General features: G+C 48.0%; 4 protein-coding genes across 4 annotated transcripts; 2 read left to right on the forward strand and 2 right to left on the reverse strand.

The window, feature by feature from the left end:
- Nucleotides 1-1,574: 1,574 nt before the first annotated feature.
- K441DRAFT_543025 (plasma-membrane proton-e) lies at nucleotides 1,575-4,850 on the reverse strand (the record flags this gene model as incomplete). The annotated part of the gene is made up of 6 exons (XM_067642718.1): nucleotides 1,575-2,512; nucleotides 2,563-3,334; nucleotides 3,388-3,487; nucleotides 3,549-4,114; nucleotides 4,163-4,386; nucleotides 4,436-4,850. 6 exons carry the CDS (start codon nucleotides 4,848-4,850, stop codon nucleotides 1,575-1,577), a joined length of 3,015 nt encoding a protein of 1,004 aa, XP_067507996.1.
- Nucleotides 4,851-6,071: 1,221 nt separating this feature from the next.
- Nucleotides 6,072-6,908, forward strand: K441DRAFT_286650 (uncharacterized protein). The gene is made up of 2 exons (XM_067640963.1): nucleotides 6,072-6,185; nucleotides 6,240-6,908. Exon 2 carries the CDS (start codon nucleotides 6,299-6,301, stop codon nucleotides 6,755-6,757), a length of 459 nt encoding a protein of 152 aa, XP_067507997.1. The 5' UTR covers nucleotides 6,072-6,185; nucleotides 6,240-6,298; the 3' UTR covers nucleotides 6,758-6,908.
- A 3,739-nt stretch (nucleotides 6,909-10,647) lies between these two features.
- Nucleotides 10,648-11,420, reverse strand: K441DRAFT_674110 (uncharacterized protein; the record flags this gene model as incomplete). Its single annotated transcript, XM_067650714.1, has 2 exons — nucleotides 10,648-11,092; nucleotides 11,227-11,420. 2 exons carry the CDS (start codon nucleotides 11,418-11,420, stop codon nucleotides 10,648-10,650), a joined length of 639 nt encoding a protein of 212 aa, XP_067507998.1.
- Nucleotides 11,421-13,131: 1,711 nt separating this feature from the next.
- K441DRAFT_628593 (uncharacterized protein) lies at nucleotides 13,132-16,087 on the forward strand. Its single transcript, XM_067646203.1, has 2 exons — nucleotides 13,132-15,089; nucleotides 15,147-16,087. The coding sequence occupies exons 1-2, from the start codon at nucleotides 13,596-13,598 to the stop codon at nucleotides 15,888-15,890; spliced, it is 2,238 nt and encodes a 745-aa protein (XP_067507999.1). The 5' UTR covers nucleotides 13,132-13,595; the 3' UTR covers nucleotides 15,891-16,087.
- Nucleotides 16,088-19,130: the final 3,043 nt, after the last annotated feature.

Consider the following 19,130-nt stretch of genomic DNA (forward strand, 5'->3'; position numbering starts at 1 on the left):
TTTAGTAGATAAATAATAGAAATAAAACTGTAGAAGGACAGGGATAGGCATTAGGATTTCTTTTTACCGTTTTTTTACTGTTTTCTTATTACCTAATAGTTGTTAGCAACTTAGTATTTTATTAGGAAGTAGTAAACCCTAGTTTAAAGGGTTATAAACTACTAGGATATAGCTACTAGTATATATTAAGCTGCCTAAAAAGGATTTATATATATAGAACTATAGCACTATAACCTAAAAGCTATATGTATAGTATTATACGTAGTATAATATATATATATACGCCTACGGTCCTCCTGCTTATAGTATAATTTCTCCCCTAAAGGAACAGCGGGACGAATTTAAACTATTATAGAACTAGGTGTCTTATCCTAGGGCCCTAACCTAAGTTCCCTATGCATATCCCCAGCTAAAGATATAGAGGAAGACGAAATACCGCGGATAAGTCTAGGATATTGGGTAGGATAGGGAATAAGAGGCTTATTATAGACTTCCTGGGGCGTATACGGTTCGTTTAGTTGCCGTGTATAGATGTTGTGTAGTGTAGTGACGTATGCCGTATGGGAGGAAGAGGGGACGCCGGAGGTAGATACCGTGTTTTAAAAAATCAATTAGAGTGTACGTAAAGACGTAGTAGCTGTGTGATAGGTATTACTGTACTCTTAGTATATATAAGAAGGCATATTACTAGTAGTTACGGGCTAAGACGTGGGGGGACGGTATAGCGGCGGTGGCGGTGGCAGCGGTAGGGCGGTAGGGCGGTAGCAGGGTAGTAGGGCAGCAGTAGGGCAGTGGGGCAGTAGCAGGGCAGTAGTAGGGCAGCTACTTAGTTTTAAAAGGGTAGAAGCCCCCCGAAGGCGCGAGAAATCTGCTAAATTTCTCGTAAAGGGAGAATTGAACTTGGCGCCACTATATCCACTCCCATCAGTGCCGTTTCCAAAGCAGAGCTTCCTTGGAATAACGGCTTTTTATTACTTGTGCGAATCGCTTTTTTGCCTATGCTGGTCCTTGGGGCGTTAGACTTCTTCATTGGCAGGCTTTTATGCTCCGAGGCGTTGATGGACGTTCTGCAGCGGGCCAAGAGAGCGAAACCCGTTTTTCATGGATTCCGGGCTGGTCGCGCGGGCGTGGAGATGACGCCGCGCGGTGGATGCTGCGTAAAAGGTATAGGCGGATGGGCCTGGCTGAGGGTTGAGATAGGCGGATTAGTCATAGTCCTTTCCCCCGCTCTCGTAGTATTGGTGAGTGGTTGGAGGCCAGGCCAATCAATATCCGAGTCGTTTCGACTATCAGAAAATGGGATATCTTTTGGGCCACACCGAGAAGACTACTTCTGAGCATTCAATGCATATTCCCACATTCCAGGTCAGCCATCATCTCCCATCAAAACCGTATGGTGGTGCCGATGAAGCTGGAAAATGGTTGAGCATAGACACTATCAAGAGACTAAGATTTTTTACTTAAATTTTATACTACATTAACAAATCCATATAGATGAAATACGCTCTAATCTCCCCACCCTTATTTACCCTTATTTACCCTCAATTCTATCCAAAGAAAAAAACAGCACACATCTAATCATCCTCTTCTTCCACCACCGCCTTCGCCGCAAGGATATACCTATCATTCCCATGTCCATCCACCTCATGCTCCAGCGCCAGCTTGCTGAGCGCCGCAATCATGTTCTCGATCGCCGGGTCCTTGTGGCTGCGATCCTTGCGGCCCAAGTTGTTGAGCCAAGTGATGCGGTTGAGCAGGTAGTAGACGATAGCAATAACGATCGTGACGCCGATCGAGTATCCCCAAACCACGACAACAGTGACGATGTCGGTCCAGCCGTCGCCGCGCTGGTGCACGTGGTCGGCCGGGTGGTCGACAGGCGGGTTGCCGGACAGCCAGCCGAAGAGACAGAAGATCGTCGCCAGGGCGTCCACACCGAGGATCGCGAGGACGAGCTGCCACGACGGCCAGGTCTTGCCGCCGCGCGTGACGAAGATGAGCCAGTTTTCGGTCAGCGAGACCTCGAGGAACAGGATCTCTTGCACGGAGCCGAAGTTCTGGATAATGCCGCCGTTCGGGAGGTACAGCGTGCCGCGGATGACCCAGGTGCCGAGCGCGAGGAGCACGCCGAGGATGATGGAGATGATCCAGATCTTAGGGAGCTGCCATTCGACGGGGCGGGCTTCCGAGTGGGCGTTGTCGTAGGCGACGGCGACAGTGGCTAAATCGGCGAAGAGGGCGATGAAGACGATGAGTTCTACGCGCATGGTCTCGTTGATGATGAGCATGGAGGTGACGAGGTAGATTTCGAGATGCAGGCAGAGCGCGATACGGTATTGGATGTAGGCCTTCATACGCTGGAAGATCTGTCGGGCAGTCTTAATAGCGAGGACGATGGTGCTGAGACCAGGGGCCAGGAAGACGATATCAGCAGCTGCCTGGGCGGCTTCTGAGGCGCCCTCGACGGCGATACCGCAATCAGCTTTCTTCAAAGAAGGAGCGTCGTTGACACCTGGGCAAGTTAGTTTGGCACAGGACAGAAGACGAGTAGGGAGTCGTTACCATCTCCAGTCATAGCCGTAAGATGACCTCTCTGTTGAAGCATCTCCACGACTTGATATTTATGTTCAGGGAAAACCTCGGCGAAACCATCCGCACGCTCAACCAAGTCGTGCTGGGTAGTACCAGAAATACCACCGTGGATGAGTTTCTGAGAGTTGTAAACCTTTGTTCCGAGAGCAAGCATCTTGCAAGTTTCCTTGGCAATAGCAATGGCATCACCAGTAAGCATCTTGACGGGAACACCGAGTTGCTGTGCTTCAACAATGGTCTGAGCAGTGTCCTCACGAGGAGGATCGAACATAGACAGTAGACCAAGAAGGATCCAGTCACCATCATTCTTCTGGTAGGCTACACCGAGAGAACGGAAACCCCTTCTGGCGAATTCGGTGGCCTTGTCCTTGAATAGATCGGAAGTCTCCCTATCGCAGTTTGTTAGGTTGAGAATGGCCTTTGGTGCACCCTTTGCGCAGACGTATTTGTCGCCGCCCATATAGCAAACAGAAGTGATGCGCTTTGAGACAGGGTCGAAAGGGGTGAATTTCTCAGTCTTCCAGCCTTGCCGAAGGATTTCTCGTGCCTTTGGGTAGCGCTTCATTGTTAGAATTGTCACCTTGTCAATTGGGTCGAGTGATTTCAGGTTGTGAGATGAGGCCAAAGCTGCAATAGCCATCATCCAGTTAACGTCCTGACCTTCAGCGACATATGGCTCGCGAATGCTGAGCTGGTTGGCAGTTAAGGTACCAGTCTTATCAGAGCAGAGAACGTCGACACCCTAGCATATTGGTCAATCAAGTAGATAGGATTTAGAACAGAAGATATCCATACAGCCAAAGACTCGATAGCCGTCAACTTCTGTACAATGGCTTTCTGCTTTGCCAAGTACGCGGCACCGACGGCAAGTGTCGTTGTGGTGACAACAGGGAGACTGTAAATGCATGTTAGCTAACTGCGAGTTTGAAAGTCGTATGACTCAGATTTTCACTTACCCGACGGGAACACCAACAATGAGCAGGATAAGGGCATAATGCAGCAAGTTAACAGAGCTGTTTTCAGGCGTAGCGATTTTCAAGTGGTGGTAGAAACCGCCAATCCAAGCGATCAGAATCCAGAAGACGACAAGGATCAGCAAAGTCGTACCGATGGAGTTCATGATAGCTTTGAAATGACCCTGGTCTTTGGCTCCCTGAACGAGACTAGCGGTGCGTCCAACGAAAGAATGCTTTGCCGACGTGATGGTAACAGCATATGCTTTACCGCGCTTGCAGCCAGTAGTGTAGTAGACTACGTCTCCCATGAACTTGTCAACGGCAAGGGATTCTCCAGTGATGGCGGACTGATCGCAAGCAACAATAGTATGGCCTTGAGCGAGATGTTCGTCTTCATCGTGGTCGTCATCCATGTCATTGTCTTTCTTCTCATCATCAGGATCTTCGTCAGAGGAGAATTTGTCCTCCTCTTTCATCTTCTTGTATTTCTCAAAATCCTCAGGTGCATAGTAGTCGCAGATGAGTCTGGCATCAGCTGGTACAGTTTGACCTTCTTCGATAATGATCTAGGTACGTTAATATTGCATGGCCTTCAGAGGAGGCCTTGTACCCACAATGTCACCAGGAACAATCTCACGGGCGAGGATTGTCTCCTCACGGCCATCACGAACGACAGTTGCTTTCATGGCAATGTCACCCTTCAAGCTAGCAACGACATCGGCGGCCTGCTTCTCTTGGTACCAACCGACAATGGCGTTGAGCATAAGAATACCAATGATGACGCCGAAATCGACCCAGTCTCGGAGACCGGCAGCAAGAATTACAGCGAGCTCCATAACTATTCCAGAATTAGCATTATACTAACTCCAGATGGGAGGAAAGCTCACCGTAGAGAATAGGGCCGGTGAAGTAGGACAGGAACTTCAAGAACATGTTTTCCTTCTCAGTAGCAAGTTCATTGGGCCCAAAACGCTTGCGTCTCTGGTCGACCTGCGCAGCGCTGATGCCCTGCTTGATGTCGGCATTGAGCCAGTCGTCGGGCACCACTCCCGTGTCTGAGCCAGCGGCCTCGCTCGAGGTGCCGCGACGCCAGAAAGCCCACCAGTGACCAGGTTTGCGGGCGTCGATAGCATTTTTCAAGTGGTCCTCCTCCTCGAGCGCGACAGCCTTCGGGTCACGATAGGTGGTGATGTACTTCTGGAGAGCAGCATACTCGTCCAGATTGTCATAACCACCATCGTATGAAAGAGAGCGCTCCCCATCAACATCACCGTTCTCGAGGTCTTCCGGATGCCTTGCCATGGTCCAACTTGTCGCCCAACCGAGCCTGATTGATATTATAGGTACAAACGACGAACTGACAACCAAGCGAAAAGCAAACCGCTGAAAGAGTAGAGAACCCTCAACTGACGGCGGGGAGGGCAGACATTTTATGCACTCGCAGGCTGTCGGCCAATGCCCCGGAGGGGGGTATTGACGTCGTGGAGGAGTGTAATCAATCCAGCCTGGCCCAAATGCCTTAGGCAGCACGATAATCAGTACCAAATGGATCCGCAATTTTTCATTTGAGCAGATCCAATTCACGTCGAGGCAAGACATGCAAGTAAGGGTCGGCCGATACTACGTAGAACCGCGCGATTTAGCAGGTTTTGCACGGGTGGGGTTTCGAGGCAAAGCGCGACAGAAAGGTTGGTAGGGTGGGATAGAGTAGGTCAGGATAGGATAGGTCAAGTGGCCAACTCGCGTTGCCGAAGTTTATGCTACCATGGCTGCTAAGATGGAGCAGGCCGGATCATCGGCAGGNGGGAAAAATGGCGCAGAGAAAAATCTGGATGGACTTGGACGTTCTTGGATGCTCTTGGATGTTCTTGGATGGGTCGGCGCAAAAGTTTGGACGAAAGCGCGAATAACGCGGCGGGCAAAGGCGCTGACACGCCGACCGTGACGTCGGAGGCTCCAGTGTCTAGACCATTGTAAACGATGTCACCGGGCGGGAGAGTCGGCTCGCAAAAAAAAATGGAAATAAGCGTTTGTCAAGCGTCGTCTCGTCAAGCATTGTTAGATCGCTTTTGAGTGCTGGGCTAAGCTTTTTGTCGTGCTTGGCAAGGCTGTTTTGTTCCTGGCTTGTCCCCGTCCCTCTTTTCTGAAGGCAGCTATGCCATGCGAGAGCTCCACTTTTACTGCGAACAATTTTCCGCAAAAGCGTTTCTTGTACACCTCTCCCGGCTGTTGGTCCCCAAAGAAGAAAATTTCTTTCTTCTCAACTGCAGCCGTGAGCCTGTAAAGGGATTTCGGCTTCATTCTCGCCCTTCGTGTTATTATTACGCGCTTTCAGCGCTCCAAAATTCCCGCAAAATGCCCGTAAGACGGCTCCCCATATCCTTTAGCAGCCACTTACAGCCGGCCTAAGACAGCATATGCAGCCGCACTTTCATCGGTTAAGCATCGTCAACGTTCCGGACAATAATTATGAACCATGAATTGATCAGCCGTGGGCACTGTGCCTCAGGGGGGCTCCCGTGCAGGTGCAAGTGCCCCACGTAAATCTCGCACGATCGCCCCCGAGCTCTGTGCTTCAGCAGCGTTTCCTGCGCCTTTCATTCCCGCTTCATCGTCCTGCCAACTATTAATCATTTCGTGAGTGCATCTGCAAATCACTATCTTCTCAATTATGCACACTAATGGAACTAGATGATCACAATGGACTCCACCGCTCCTTACCCCAAATTTGTCGAGAAACTTCAAATTTTATGTACCTCACGAACTCCGCCTCGACATCTTTCGTTCTGAAAGGGACATTATGGCTTCGACCTCATTGGTGTGAAGAAACTCAATTTAATTTGACCTTTGTTCCCAACGAGAATTGCGAACACGACAGGCTCCAGTGGATTCTCCCGTACCTTCGGCCTGGGCATGTAGGATGGAGCATTGCAGCTGAAGCAGCGGAAGCGTTATACAGCGGTGAACACAGGTTTCGAATCAACGCAGGGTTGTTGCTGGAGTTTCTATCAAAATGCCCTCTCGCCCAAGGCATTCGACCTGGAAGTTTGATCCGAAAGATCCCGCTTGGCATTGACGAGGACGCTCATTTAATCGGCGAAGGACGAGACAAGCAAGGCCACGAAGAGCTGATTGGTTATAATGAAGGAGAGTCGGAATACCAACGACAGCCAAGAAATCAGCGGAATGCGCTCTTGCGAAAGTGCTAGAAGGCTCTCTTGACCGTGCCTCACCTCCGCTCGTTGGAAGTCCATATCATGCCAGTCGAGGATCTATTGCCTGCACGCGAAGTCAAATACTTCGAAGTGAGGGACATAGCGCCATCTGTGTTCTGACTCTGGGCCAAGGGGGTCCTTCCATCCGTGTACCTTTGCGTATCGAACGAAAACAAGCCTCCGCCAATTGGTACCTGCAAGGAATACATGGATCAGAATCTGTCCAGATTTCGAATACTCGACTCACCACATTTCATATTTCTTCCCAATCTTTGCTAGACTCAAAGACCGGGCCGATGAACTGCGTGAAGTTGCGAGGGCAATTGAACCCAGCCCATTCATCAGTGAAGAGATTTCGGAAGAGCCGTGGCTTGCCTCGGTGTGAAGATCTTACCTACAACCAGAAACGAATAATTCAACAAAGTAAACTTGATGATTGGTTAAGAGACCTGCTCGTGCGTCTTGAACTTGACAAAAGTGAGTCTTACCGGAGCTGCCACCTTTTATATGAAGACCTTACCCAATTAACCAACCGAGGGTGTTTAATGGATTGATAACGACTTCAGAAGGGCCCGGACCAAACGACAGCTCTCAACCACATCCGACTAAGATGCTACTCTGCCAACCAAAAAGATGCGATTCGAGTGATGATTCTTCACGTTAATTCACATCGATCCGAAAACCAGATTTCAACTATCCCATTAAATATCAGATCCTATTTCTTTCTAGTCAATGCAACCTTTAATCGACGTCTAGGAGAATATGTAACCATTTTCCACCGCGCATACACTCTCCTTTTTTTCACAATACCGTTTCACGTGCCTATATAATTTATCAAACATATGAACCAGGCGGATTTCTTTTAAACCCTGTTTTCGATGTTTAAATATCCTATTGTAGAGGCAATTTAATGTTAATAAAAGGTGAGCTTTCCAGTTAACAGCGTCGTCTCAGCACGTCTAGGTGTCGTGACAGACGAAGACATCAAAGCCCGTCTTTTCTTCGAATTCGGATCTACCTCGGGTGTACATTCACGCAGGCCGCCCACTGCTACAAAGTTTCCATCCTTTCGATTCATTTTAGCGATGATGAGAAATGTATCTGCTGGATTGCTCTATTGACCAGTCATCCTCAAAATGGCGCTCTCAATTCAGCTTCACGACGCACATCTCATGACCTCAACTTCAGCTTCAGCCTTGTTGAATTGGCAACTTCAAAAGTGGCCTGCTCCCGAACTTCAACACTCCGTACGAAAAGTTCGATTTTCAATAGCATTGGCCACGGCACCCGAACAAAACATCACCATCTTATCAAATTCAACTAGCCACTCTCAAGAGGTGTGATACTACGTGGAAGATAACATTAGACCGGGAATATTATATTGATGCTTGTACAAATTTGCAGAGCCATGCGCACAGGGGTAAGTGAGGGCACGTGAGGCAGAGGTGTGAAATACCTCACACCGGCCGGAGGGCTGAATAGCCTCCGAAAAGTCCCAGGGAGGATAAGTATGGCTGTACCTATGTGTCTTCTCGTAAATGTTGACAGCCGGGATTTTTAAACTCCTTCATTGTTAGAATGTGCGTACACGAGACCCGTTGCTGGATGATATATTTACTCTGGGAGTACTCTTAGTACCCGATATAGCCAGGGCAACTGCTTCATGNAATGATTCAATTCCATTATTGCGTATACCGCATACCGTACTGCTCATGCATCTTTCCAATCTCGGCGGTATACCGTCCATGCTTCCACCAATCGAATTAAAACTCGTAAAATAAAGACAATGCTGCGAGTTTGCGACCTGGAAATTTCGCAAGTGGATGAAAGTAGAGACGGTAAATTGCTATTCCCACAAGCCATATAAACCATAGCACCAGCGTCGTGACTATAATCTTGCACGGAGTCAGGTCCGCATAGAACCCCATAATCTGCGCCCCTAGTCAGTGAAGCCAACAGGCAGCGTCGCTGACAGCTAGCTGCTGATGTAAGCTGTCAGCCAGCGTTAAGATTATAGCAGCCAGTCAGCGTAGATACATGCAGCGCGCTGTCAGCTCGCTGCATAGGTGGTAAGGAAGGATCAATTGGGTGGTGTTTTAAAGCTTTTTGGTAGACTTTTAGGTAGTTTAAGGATCTTCGGCCAAAATTCGGTTGGGAGGCCTTGGATATCCCATACTAAATTGTATGGAAATCCTGTCGAAGTAGTTCCGATCACTGCTGTATTAGGGTTAGATCAGGGGTGTCTATGACTCGTCCATCATGTATATATAGCCTCATTTTCTTCATAGATCAATCTTCACACGAGTTCTTCTTTCCTGACGCCTGCGCACGGACCCTCAATCGACAAATCCCCAATATCCCTATCGCGTATTTGGACGCGTCTACCCATAATATTAACTATTTTGTTAATACAGCAATATGTAACACGCCCTACACCCTGCCTTTTAGCCGGGCGGTAGAGCTTCTTCCTCTACTCCTTCCCTATTAAATTTACAATCTATATCTTAAGCTCTTCGCCAGCTAGAGATCTCTTCTTAATAAAATCTAACTTTAAAATAGAGCTTAAAGAGCCCGCTTAACTACCTAATCTAAATACTTACTGCTAATATTACCACCCCCCTTAAAGCCTCCGTGGCGCGCTAACTGAATCTAACGGTTTTTAAATACTATATAAGGTTAATTAGGATAGATTTAAGATTGGGCACCGTTAATATTTGTATATGCTAAAGCGCTGCCAAAAATCTAAAATTTAACTCTATCCCTTCGCACGTTGGTTTGCGTCCTACGGTATCGATAAGGGCCTGGCCAATAAGAGGCGCCCGTTGGGCGCCCGTGTGTACGATGTTCCTAGGCTTGGCGCCAAGTGTAGGACTCCAACGTGCGAAGGGATAACTCTACCACGTCTATACAATTTACCTAATTAGGATAAGCGCGCTGACAGCGGTACAGTCAGCGTATACACATCCAGCGTAGCGTTCAGCGAGCGACTTGATTAACGCAGTCAGTCATCGGTAGGGATCTAGCTTGGCGGTCCAGGAGGGGTCCCAGGTGCGCCGTCTGGTGGGAAGGGCCGGACCGAGCTCGATTTGATGTACGCATCCGCTTTCTGTTCGAACTTTATATGAGTTTCTGGTGCCAGTAATGCTATTTGCCGAAAGCAGCCAAGAGTTTCTGCGGCGCTATTGTGAAAGGTGGAGGCTGCTTAAACTGTGCGCTGGAGCGTTTCGAGATTTATAGCCGGTACGCTTCGCGCCAGTACCTGTGTTTTTGTTTGAGCAGAATTTTCCATTCCGATAAGGCCAGGGCATTTTCGAAGCGAGCGAAGCACGATCTGCCGACGCCATCGACATTTCAGATAAGCACCTGAGAACTTCCTGAACATAAGAAGTAAGTTTTAACATTATTTAGGCTTTGCTAAACTCTCCTTACAACCCTTCCAAAAATATTTCAAAGCCGCGGTAAAACGCCTGAAGACATTCAGAAGGTCCAACCTCAAGAGCTAACCAACAACTCTTACAACCATAACATCTTTCTCACTCTATAACCATCAACAGATCATTAGTGGTACTACTAGGACCAGTCCCTCTGCTTGAACGGTGCCTTCGATGGTAATTAGCTGAAACAGAGGAGATGACGGCGAGGCCCCCAAGAATGATGATAGCAAAGCCCATCGCTACTAAATGCCTTTGGGTTTGTTGCAAAAGTGAGGTAAGACTTCATAGGCAGCCCTTCCCTTTAATGGAAGCTTATCATGCCCATGCGGGAAAATGTGATCTTTGTTATCCATCTAATGCCCATACAGCCGTAAAATAAGCACGTAAGCTGTCAGAATGTTTCTTCATCTTTTCACCGAAAATTCGCAGTATATCAGATGCTGCGTAAGTCTAACCCGAAAATATCCAGCGGTCAGCAGCGTCATCCGGATGCATGCTGAAAGCTGAATTCTGCAACCACGGCTTCGCCACCCTCCGCGTCGTGAGCACCTCCCAATAGAATAGCTGACACAGCTTTCGCCAGTCGAAGGAGATCTCTTTGGCATCTGTGTCGAACGCTAGATCGGGCAAGTGTAAGCTTTTGAGTGTGTTTTGGAGGCGAACAAAGTGCACGTTGCGAGGTAGGACTTCCCGTGCCTGAGCCCACTGCGTGCAGAAAATATCTAATTTTGGTGGAGATGAGTAAACCGGCTCATGAAACTGATTTCGGTGTTGCAGAGGCGGATTCGCAGATTTTAGAACAAACACGGCAAGTTGGCTGTTTGGTGAGAATCTGGTGAATTTGAAAAGGAAGAAGCGTTGAGGGTCGCCAAACTCAAAAATCTCAGGCGCATGTCTATAAGATGATTAGTCTACGAAATCTTCAAGATGTTCGAAAACTCCTTTCCTGAATCTCTCGCAAGGCTGATTTAATTTACTGACGACTTAATGAAATATGAAAAGCGGCTCTTAGGGAGAAATTGCTCTTACCGGCAGATCTGCGTCTGGCTAACGTGTATCGTAATAGATGCTTGGGCAATCGTAGGTACCGCGAGGATTTTCTCTGCGTAATACTGGAAGTCACGAGAGACGCGGCGAACAGCGAACCAAAGATGGCACTTGTCGTTGTCTTCGTATGCCAATATATTCAACCACAGCTCTGCCGGGAGTACTGCTACAGGCATCCTGGATTCTGGTGGAATGTATACAAGGATTATTACCAAAAATGGGAAGGGATTTGCATGCTCCGACGCGCGGATTGTTGATGCGGTTCACGGTTTGCGGGGAAGTTTGTTCCCGAAACCGTCCTGCAGCCTGGCATTCTCAAATATACGCAACCGTCACAGTATATGACCACGAAAAGCAAACAACATCTCCATCGAGCTCGATCAGCAAGCCTTCTACGAGAATTGGTAGTACCTCACGCACCCTCCACTAGTTCTCATTCTTTTACCCATTCTGTTATCCGGTAATGTCACGCTGTATTGTCTGGCAGAGTGAATTTTATTACGGAAATTCAAAACAAGCACATATGATACTTGTTTATCGCTTTGTCAAAAAAGTTGATTCGTAGCAGTTTGATCCCCTCGGATTTTGCAAGTCCCACAATCCTAAATAACCGTGAATTAGCCGTTTTTTCTATTGCATCTATGAGCGTTGTATTTAGCACTGGGCCCGTAATGCTGTTGAATGGTGTCGTGATAAAAGAAGTCGAGTTAGTGACTCTTTCAAAATGGTAATTACCCTAACCGAAGGGTGAAACCCGAGCGTCGCACCTTAGCCGATCTTAGGGGTTTTGTTGCTAGGTGCAAGTAACGGAGTAAGACAGGCCGGCGGTAAAGAGATGGAACCGGGCTGTTCTAGGCGTTAAAACCATGTCAGAGAAAGTGCTAAACTTATGGTCCAACATCACTTAGGTTTACTTGCATTTTCAAGCTGTGATTTTGGGGTAGAGCCTGTCCACATAATTCCATTGGCACGTTACGTTTCGCATCGCTGGCACAGCATCCGATCCCGACGCTGGCGCTTGACAAGTGTAAAACTTTCTAGTATGCGATGATCTTTTAGGGTTTATGGGGCGGTTCCTGACGAGTTTATGAGGTTTGCATGTTAGTTGTGGCTGGGAAGTGTTGCTGCTTTCGAAACATCGACACCTACGAGAGGAAGAATAGGTAAAATTGCTCTGAAATCCTACGTGGATTAAATCTCATTACAAAGTTCTATATCGAGTGCGGTGCTGTTTGGGGAGGATCCAAGATCATCGCGAGTTAATGAATAATCTAATTTCCGGCCGAGCGACCCCCGAAGTTTTTTGCTGGGGCTCGGGTTTTGAGGTGGTCCGTGGTGCTCCACAGCCACGCTCCAGCTGTCACAGCTGAACTCGACCCCCAGGCAGAATCACAGCCAGTCGTGCACATCTCCGCTCTACATTACCTGGCGTCGACCAGAACCCGGGGACGGCGTGTTTCATAACTTCTAGCTGAGCTAGAAAGCAAAACTAGAAGAGACCTGGGCTTAGCGATCGAGCAACGAGCACACTCCACCGAGCCTCTTTCGCTCTGAAGAACTAAATTCACCACCTTTCGACACATGGCGAGATTAGTATTTGACCTACCACTCGCGGAGAGTCCGTTCCTTTTCGCGATGCCTGCCGGGCAGCCATATGCCGAATCTAACGCTCATCACCACCCCCTTCATTTCCTTGTCTATTTTGGGATTTCTCACGGCATCCCGTGCACCAATCCAACACACCCCTGCATTATTAAGGACAGCATCGCAAGACCGCCTTTGAATTATTCCCTGGAAGGACTGAACTACCTTTCCTCAGCGATAATACTGGCATTTGATAGGGGAAAATACCATTGTCGTCACTCGCCATAACCCTCCAATTCCCCTCTCAAGTACACTAGTCATCGTGCCTGATATTCGGTTATATCCGATATTCCTTTGGCCTGCCCTCCCAGCCCCCGTTGCCTTTGCACTCTTATGACAAGGATGCCGGGAAGCTTATTTCCATAGCCACTTGGCGTTTAAGCTTGACCATTGCTCTGCTGAGTAGAGGAAGGTCGATGCGCATGCCTCAGCCCCAACACCACGCTAAGCATCCCAGGTGGACTCCACAATGCTCGTTTAACAAATTAGATTCAGCACCGTCAGGCGTTCGGCTCAGCTCACTTTCCAATTCATAAAGATGCCGGGTCATCACCGTTAGATTTCCTCACATTCCTATCTCCTAAGAATTTTCCTGTTTTTAAACTGATTCCTTTCATCCTTTTTAAAGTCTCAGATCCTAGAATTTCGGGGCAAATCATCCACGCCTTTATTCTTCAGGCATTTCGGAGTATATTTATAACGCCGCCATGCGAGCAACCAGCTTGTTGCTTGCGGCTGGTGCTGCGAGCGCGTCGGCCATGACTACGGCCACATCTGTCCCTTCATCAACTGTAACTGGCGAGCCCTGCGCCATCGTGAGCGCTTCTCTCGCTGCCATTGGCCCTTCGGGTCGGCCCTCGGTCCCGGCAGAAGTTGGATACAACTGCCTTAACTCTGTCAAGGTGGATGTTGCGGGAGATATTCAACAGATCGAGGAGCTCAAGGCCTATCTTCAATGGCAAACCACATTTACCTACCTCAGCAATCCTCCAGCAGGCTACACCGAAAAGCCTGTTGATATCCTAGGTGGGCTCGACCTCATCGTGCAAAAGGTTAAGAATGGCAGCTACACCAGCGAGTGGGCTGTACAATCCGATATAAGGTCACTTCTCAATCAAGCATATGATAATCATCTTGCCTTCATTTCAGATATGGCAGTAGTCATTACATTCGAAAGAAATCACTCATTGGTATCTATATCCAAAGATGGCGTTGCTCTACCAGAATTATACATCTACGAGGACATTATGAAAACTCAAAACGGAGAAAAGTTTACTCCCTCTTCTATCAAAACAATTAATGGCCAGAATGCAACAAGCTACGTATCAAACCAAGCACTGCAGGCAACATACCATGATGCAGATACTCGCTTCAACGCGATGTTTCCCAATCAGGCTCTCATGTCCACCGGCGATAATTATCTAGGCTCTTTCAAACGTGGCCAATACGATGGACCCAGTACTAGCTATGTCTTTGCCAATGGCTCAACCTTGGATTCTCCTAATCTCGCCATCATACAGCAGAGCTTCGATGGTGTTGATAGCGGCGAATCATTCTTCTCAACTTTCTGCCAAGGTCCTACCTCAAGTGCGGCAGCCACCGCCACCCCTAGTGCTGCCTCATCGACAGCTGCTGCTTCATCCACTGCAGCTGCTTCATCCACACCTAGTGCCACGGGATACCCAGAACCTGTTGTTATCCATTCTGGACTGGCCGTCGGAGGTTATTTTATCAATGAGACCGGTTTCGAGGACGTTGCTGTCCTTAGTATCCCACTATTCGAGCCTCCTGGTGGTTCTATTCTCGAATTCCAAGATGTATTACGAGAGTTTCTTGCCACTGCAACATCTTCGGGCAAAACACGTCTCGTTGTTGACACGCGCGGCAACGGCGGTGGCAATACAATACTTGGCTTTGAAGTCTTCAAGCAACTTTTCCCTTCCATTGCTCCGTTCGGTGCTAGCCGCTTCCATGCCCATAGCGCATTCGAACTTATTGGAGCCGCACTAACAGACGTTGTAAACAACGAGACCTTCATACAGCAGGATAGCACTGACTTTTTAGCCGCGGTCGAGTACTTTTCATTCTTCAACTACAAGTTGCTACTTGACGTTAACAACCAAGATTTCACGAGTTTTGAAGATTACTTCGGCCCACATGTTGTTCATGGTGACAATTATACATCAGTTTGGCGCTACAACGTAAGTTACACTATTCCGATATCTTTCGATCACTAGCTAACATTATACTTCATATAGTTCTCGAATCCATTAAGCACATCATACTCATCCTTCTCTTTAACCGGTTATGTCAACAATACCAAAGTCACTGCTCAACCGTTCAAAGCTGAAAACATTGTCCTCCTCCAAGACGGCTTTTGCTCATCTACTTGCACAATTTTCTCCGAACTCATGAAAGAGCAAGGCAAAGTCGAAAGCATTGCCGTCGGCGGTCTACCCACCAATGCTCCCATGCAGGCTATCGGCGGAACCAAGGGCTCAATGACCTTGACGTTTACCAGAATTCAAGATTTGGCTCTACAATCCTTTCTACTTGCCGCAGTGCAGAGTGAGAAAGTGGTTGAGATGCTTAACACCACCATCATAAACACCTTAGCCTATCCCCAACAATTGCTCAACCGGGTTGGCTACTCTAATGGTGGAACTCTTGCCCAGATCAACGCCGCAGATAACCTCCGCAACGGTGATGCATCCGAAACACCTCTCGAGTTTGTGTACGAAGCCGCCGACTGCAAGATCTTCTATACGGCTGAAATGGTTGCTAATGTTGAGGAGACTTGGAAGGCTGTCGCGACGGCTAAGTGGGGCAAAGGAGGCTGCGTTCCTGGATCTACGGGCGCGCCGTCCAGCATTTCGGGCGGTGTTTATAACAAAACTAACTCGACAACTCCGACCCAACAATATTCTAACGCAGCGTCTACTTGGGGTGCGCCGGGAGTGTTTTTGGTGGTTGCGGGAGCGGTGATGGCGCTGTTCTTATAGAGGGTTGGGTAGAGAAGAGAACAAGATATTATGATATTATCGTGGTTTCGTAATTTGCATGATGTGTTTGGATATTTTGGGCATTGGTCTGGCGTTCGCATTGGATCGGATTTTGGCGCATCCTTAAAAGCTTTCGTAGCAAGCTAAACGTATTGCCCGCTATGGTTAGAGCTACCAAATCAAAGTTAGAATGGACTTAATTCTTTCTATCGAATGAATTTTCATCAGATCATGGAGCGTTTCTGATGTGCAGCCCGTTAAAAGCGCCGCGGTGTTAATCCACACATTTTCATACCAAATTACTCACAAGCAAGTGGCGATAACGTCTTAGCTACCCGATCGAGCCAACCCCCAGATCGAGCCACCTACTAAAATCTACTAATTTTATTCTTTTATAACTCTACCATCACTATACCTATCTAGCTATAATTTTAAATATAAACTTTCTAAAGCATATATGGCCAAAATATATTATAAAATTAATATTAAAATTATAATTAATATTAAAACTAAAATTATTGGTTTAAAAACTACTATATTAACTTAAATATATATAATTGATTTTAAAAGATTATATAAATAATAATAATTCATTGCTTAGCGTCCGATTCGGATCCCTATTAGGCCCACGCGGACTACTCCTTATTTATATATGGGGAGAAAACTCAACTTAAGAAAGACTTAACTTGAGAAAACCCCGTGATCCATCTCCCCGCCTTTTAGGACTCGCCTATAAGGCGCCTGTGAGGCAGTATTGCCAGGGTGTACGGTAGGGAGCAGGCAAGCCGAGCATGAGTCACATAGGGAGTCGATGGAAGAGGACGATATGGTAAAGAGTAGGCAATAGCCTCGTACGGAGAGAGACGAACCGATGAGGAGGGAAGGGCTGCAAGCCTGAGGTGCTTATAAGGAGGTGCAAGGGCTAGCCGAAGGCTAGCCTTGGCGACCCCTAAGAGTCCCTAGGCGATGCAGCCGAGTAAGGGCCAAAATAACCCTTACATTGCCCCCCCCTTGGTTAGGGCTGGCCCCCAGCCCGTATCCCAATAGATTGATTCTATGTACAGAAAGGTAAGCAGTGCAGAAGCCCTTGCTGTACAGGGGAATAAAGAAATAGGGGAAAAGGACCAGCCAAGCAGCCTCAATAAAACTTAACCTATGGCCAAAACCCAGTGGGAAAAAGGGCCTATTTTAGGTAGAAAAGAGCGTCTGCTTAGGGGGTAAGACTTGATCGTATCAGTCTTGGAGACAATCGCCTGCGATTAAGTCTCGACAGCTCTATGGCTGACAGCCAGATAGTCTCCACTTGGAGCCGGCTTGATCGCAAGAATATCCCTTATATTCCCCCCCCCCTTCTTGCGGTCAGCCCCCTCCATTACCTTACGGTAGCGGGAGATTATAGAGGGCTCGTCCCGGAAGGTTCGGAGAGATGTTGATAGGGTCTTGTGAGCTTTTGAAGCAAGCTGGAGCTCTTAGAGCAACCAAAGCTTTGCTAAGAGATGATCGCGTAGGATCTTTGAGCTGTTGCCATTCTCTTGGGCAAGCTATAGCTCTTGATGCAAGCTGGAGCTCTTGGAGCGACCAAAGCCTTGCAGAGAGATCGCGTACGATCTTTGTAAGACGTAGCTCTTTTTTAGAGACTTTAAACTGACGTCTTAATTGCCTTCCCCCGGCCGCGCAATTAGTTTTTGTAAGGAAGTGATGGCTAAATAGCTATACGCGTGTTTCCTTCCTTCTGAATTACACTGTTATTACGGAGTAATATTGGCAATAAAAAGAGATCTCGTGGGATCTAAGAGCTGCTGCCATTCTCTTGGGCAAGCTGTAGCTCTTGATGCAAGCTGGAGCTCTTGGAGCGACCAAAGCCTTGCAGAAAGATGATCGCGTACGATCTTTGAGCCGTAGCTCTTGAAGCAAGCAGTAGCTTGCGAGATCACATAGGATCTCTGAGCCGAAGCTCTTGAGGTAAGCCGTAGCTTACGAGGTCTCCTAGATCTCAGAGCCGTAGCTCTTGAACGAGCCGTAGCTCTTGAAGCTGTAGCTGTAGCTATAGCTTAAGGATGGCATTTAACCGCAATAGGATCTCATAAGCTGAGCTTATAACTTCAGAAGAGACAATCGCGTACGATTAAGTCTCGGCAGCCCTTAGGCTGACAACCGGAGAGTCTCCGGGTCGGAGCCGTAGCTCCGTAAGAGATCACATAGGATCTTTAAGCCGCCGCCATTCTCTTGGGCAAGCTGTAGCTCTTAAGGTAAGCCGTAGCTTAATAGGAGACAACCGCCTACGGTTTAGTCTCGGCAGCTCTATAGCTGATTGAGCAGTAGCCCTTAATTGCATTTAATCTGGAAGAGCATGGTAGTAGCTATAGCTTTAAAAACTAGCCGTTAGTTCTTTGGATAGCCATTAAATAGCAATCGGATAGCCTCCAGGGTAGCTATATCTCTTTAAGGACGTTCAACCTTCCAATCTCTGTTAGTGGGACCTCTGTAGCGAGTGAACCGCGGTTAGCCTATAGAGTGTTTGCAAGCTTAATCGCGTAGGACCCCCCTTAACGCCTGCCAGAAAGCTTTCGGATAGCAATCGAATCGCCTTCGGGTCGCCGTCGGGGCAGAGCTATACCGCTGCACTGTCGATTGTATGCGTATACCAATCGCGTTAAGAGATGATCGCGTACGATCCGGATAGCACCGACCCTTGGCTAGGTAGCTACCGTCTCCCTTGTCTCCTGATCCATGTCTACCACCGTAAGCGGATGCGATCTGCCAGACGTCTTGCTAGTATAGCTGCTTTGCAGCATACGCGATTGTCCTAGGTAAAGGTAGAGGACCTAATCCGTATTCCAACACCGTTATGCGGATACGATCTCCAGGCGTCTGCTGGTGTACCTGCTGTGTCGCAGTGAACGCGATCGTCCTAGGTAAAAATGGAGGATTGTGAAATTGCTCGAGGGCGCAGCCCTCGGCTTGCTGCAGGCTACCACCCGCAAGGGTGTAGGATTGGTTCGAATGTAAGGCAGTATTACTAGGGTATATGGTAGGGAGCAGGCAAGCCGAGCATGAGTCATATAGGGAGTCGATGGAAGAGGACGATATGGTAATAAGGGTAGGCAATAGCCTAAGTACAGAGAGACGAACCGATAGGGGAGGAAGGAGGCTGTAAGCCCGAGGAGCTTATAAGGGGTGGCTAAGGCCTAGCCGAAGGCTAGCCTTGGCAGCCCCTAAGAGCTCCCAGGATGTAGCTAA

Source organism: Cenococcum geophilum (genome assembly GCF_001692895.1).
Source record: "Cenococcum geophilum 1.58 unplaced genomic scaffold K441scaffold_6, whole genome shotgun sequence".
Lineage (NCBI taxonomy): Eukaryota > Fungi > Ascomycota > Dothideomycetes > Gloniales > Gloniaceae > Cenococcum > Cenococcum geophilum.

Bases quoted from the DNA above. Each gene is read 5' to 3' on its own strand.
- K441DRAFT_628593 (XM_067646203.1), top strand. From the start codon at position 13,596: ATGCGAGCAACCAGCTTGTTGCTTGCGGCTGGTGCTGCGAGCGCGTCG. The intron at 15,090-15,146 runs GTAAGTTACACT...TACTTCATATAG, and splicing joins CATCAGTTTGGCGCTACAAC to TTCTCGAATCCATTAAGCAC.
- K441DRAFT_286650 (XM_067640963.1), top strand. From the start codon at position 6,299: ATGTACCTCACGAACTCCGCCTCGACATCTTTCGTTCTGAAAGGGACA.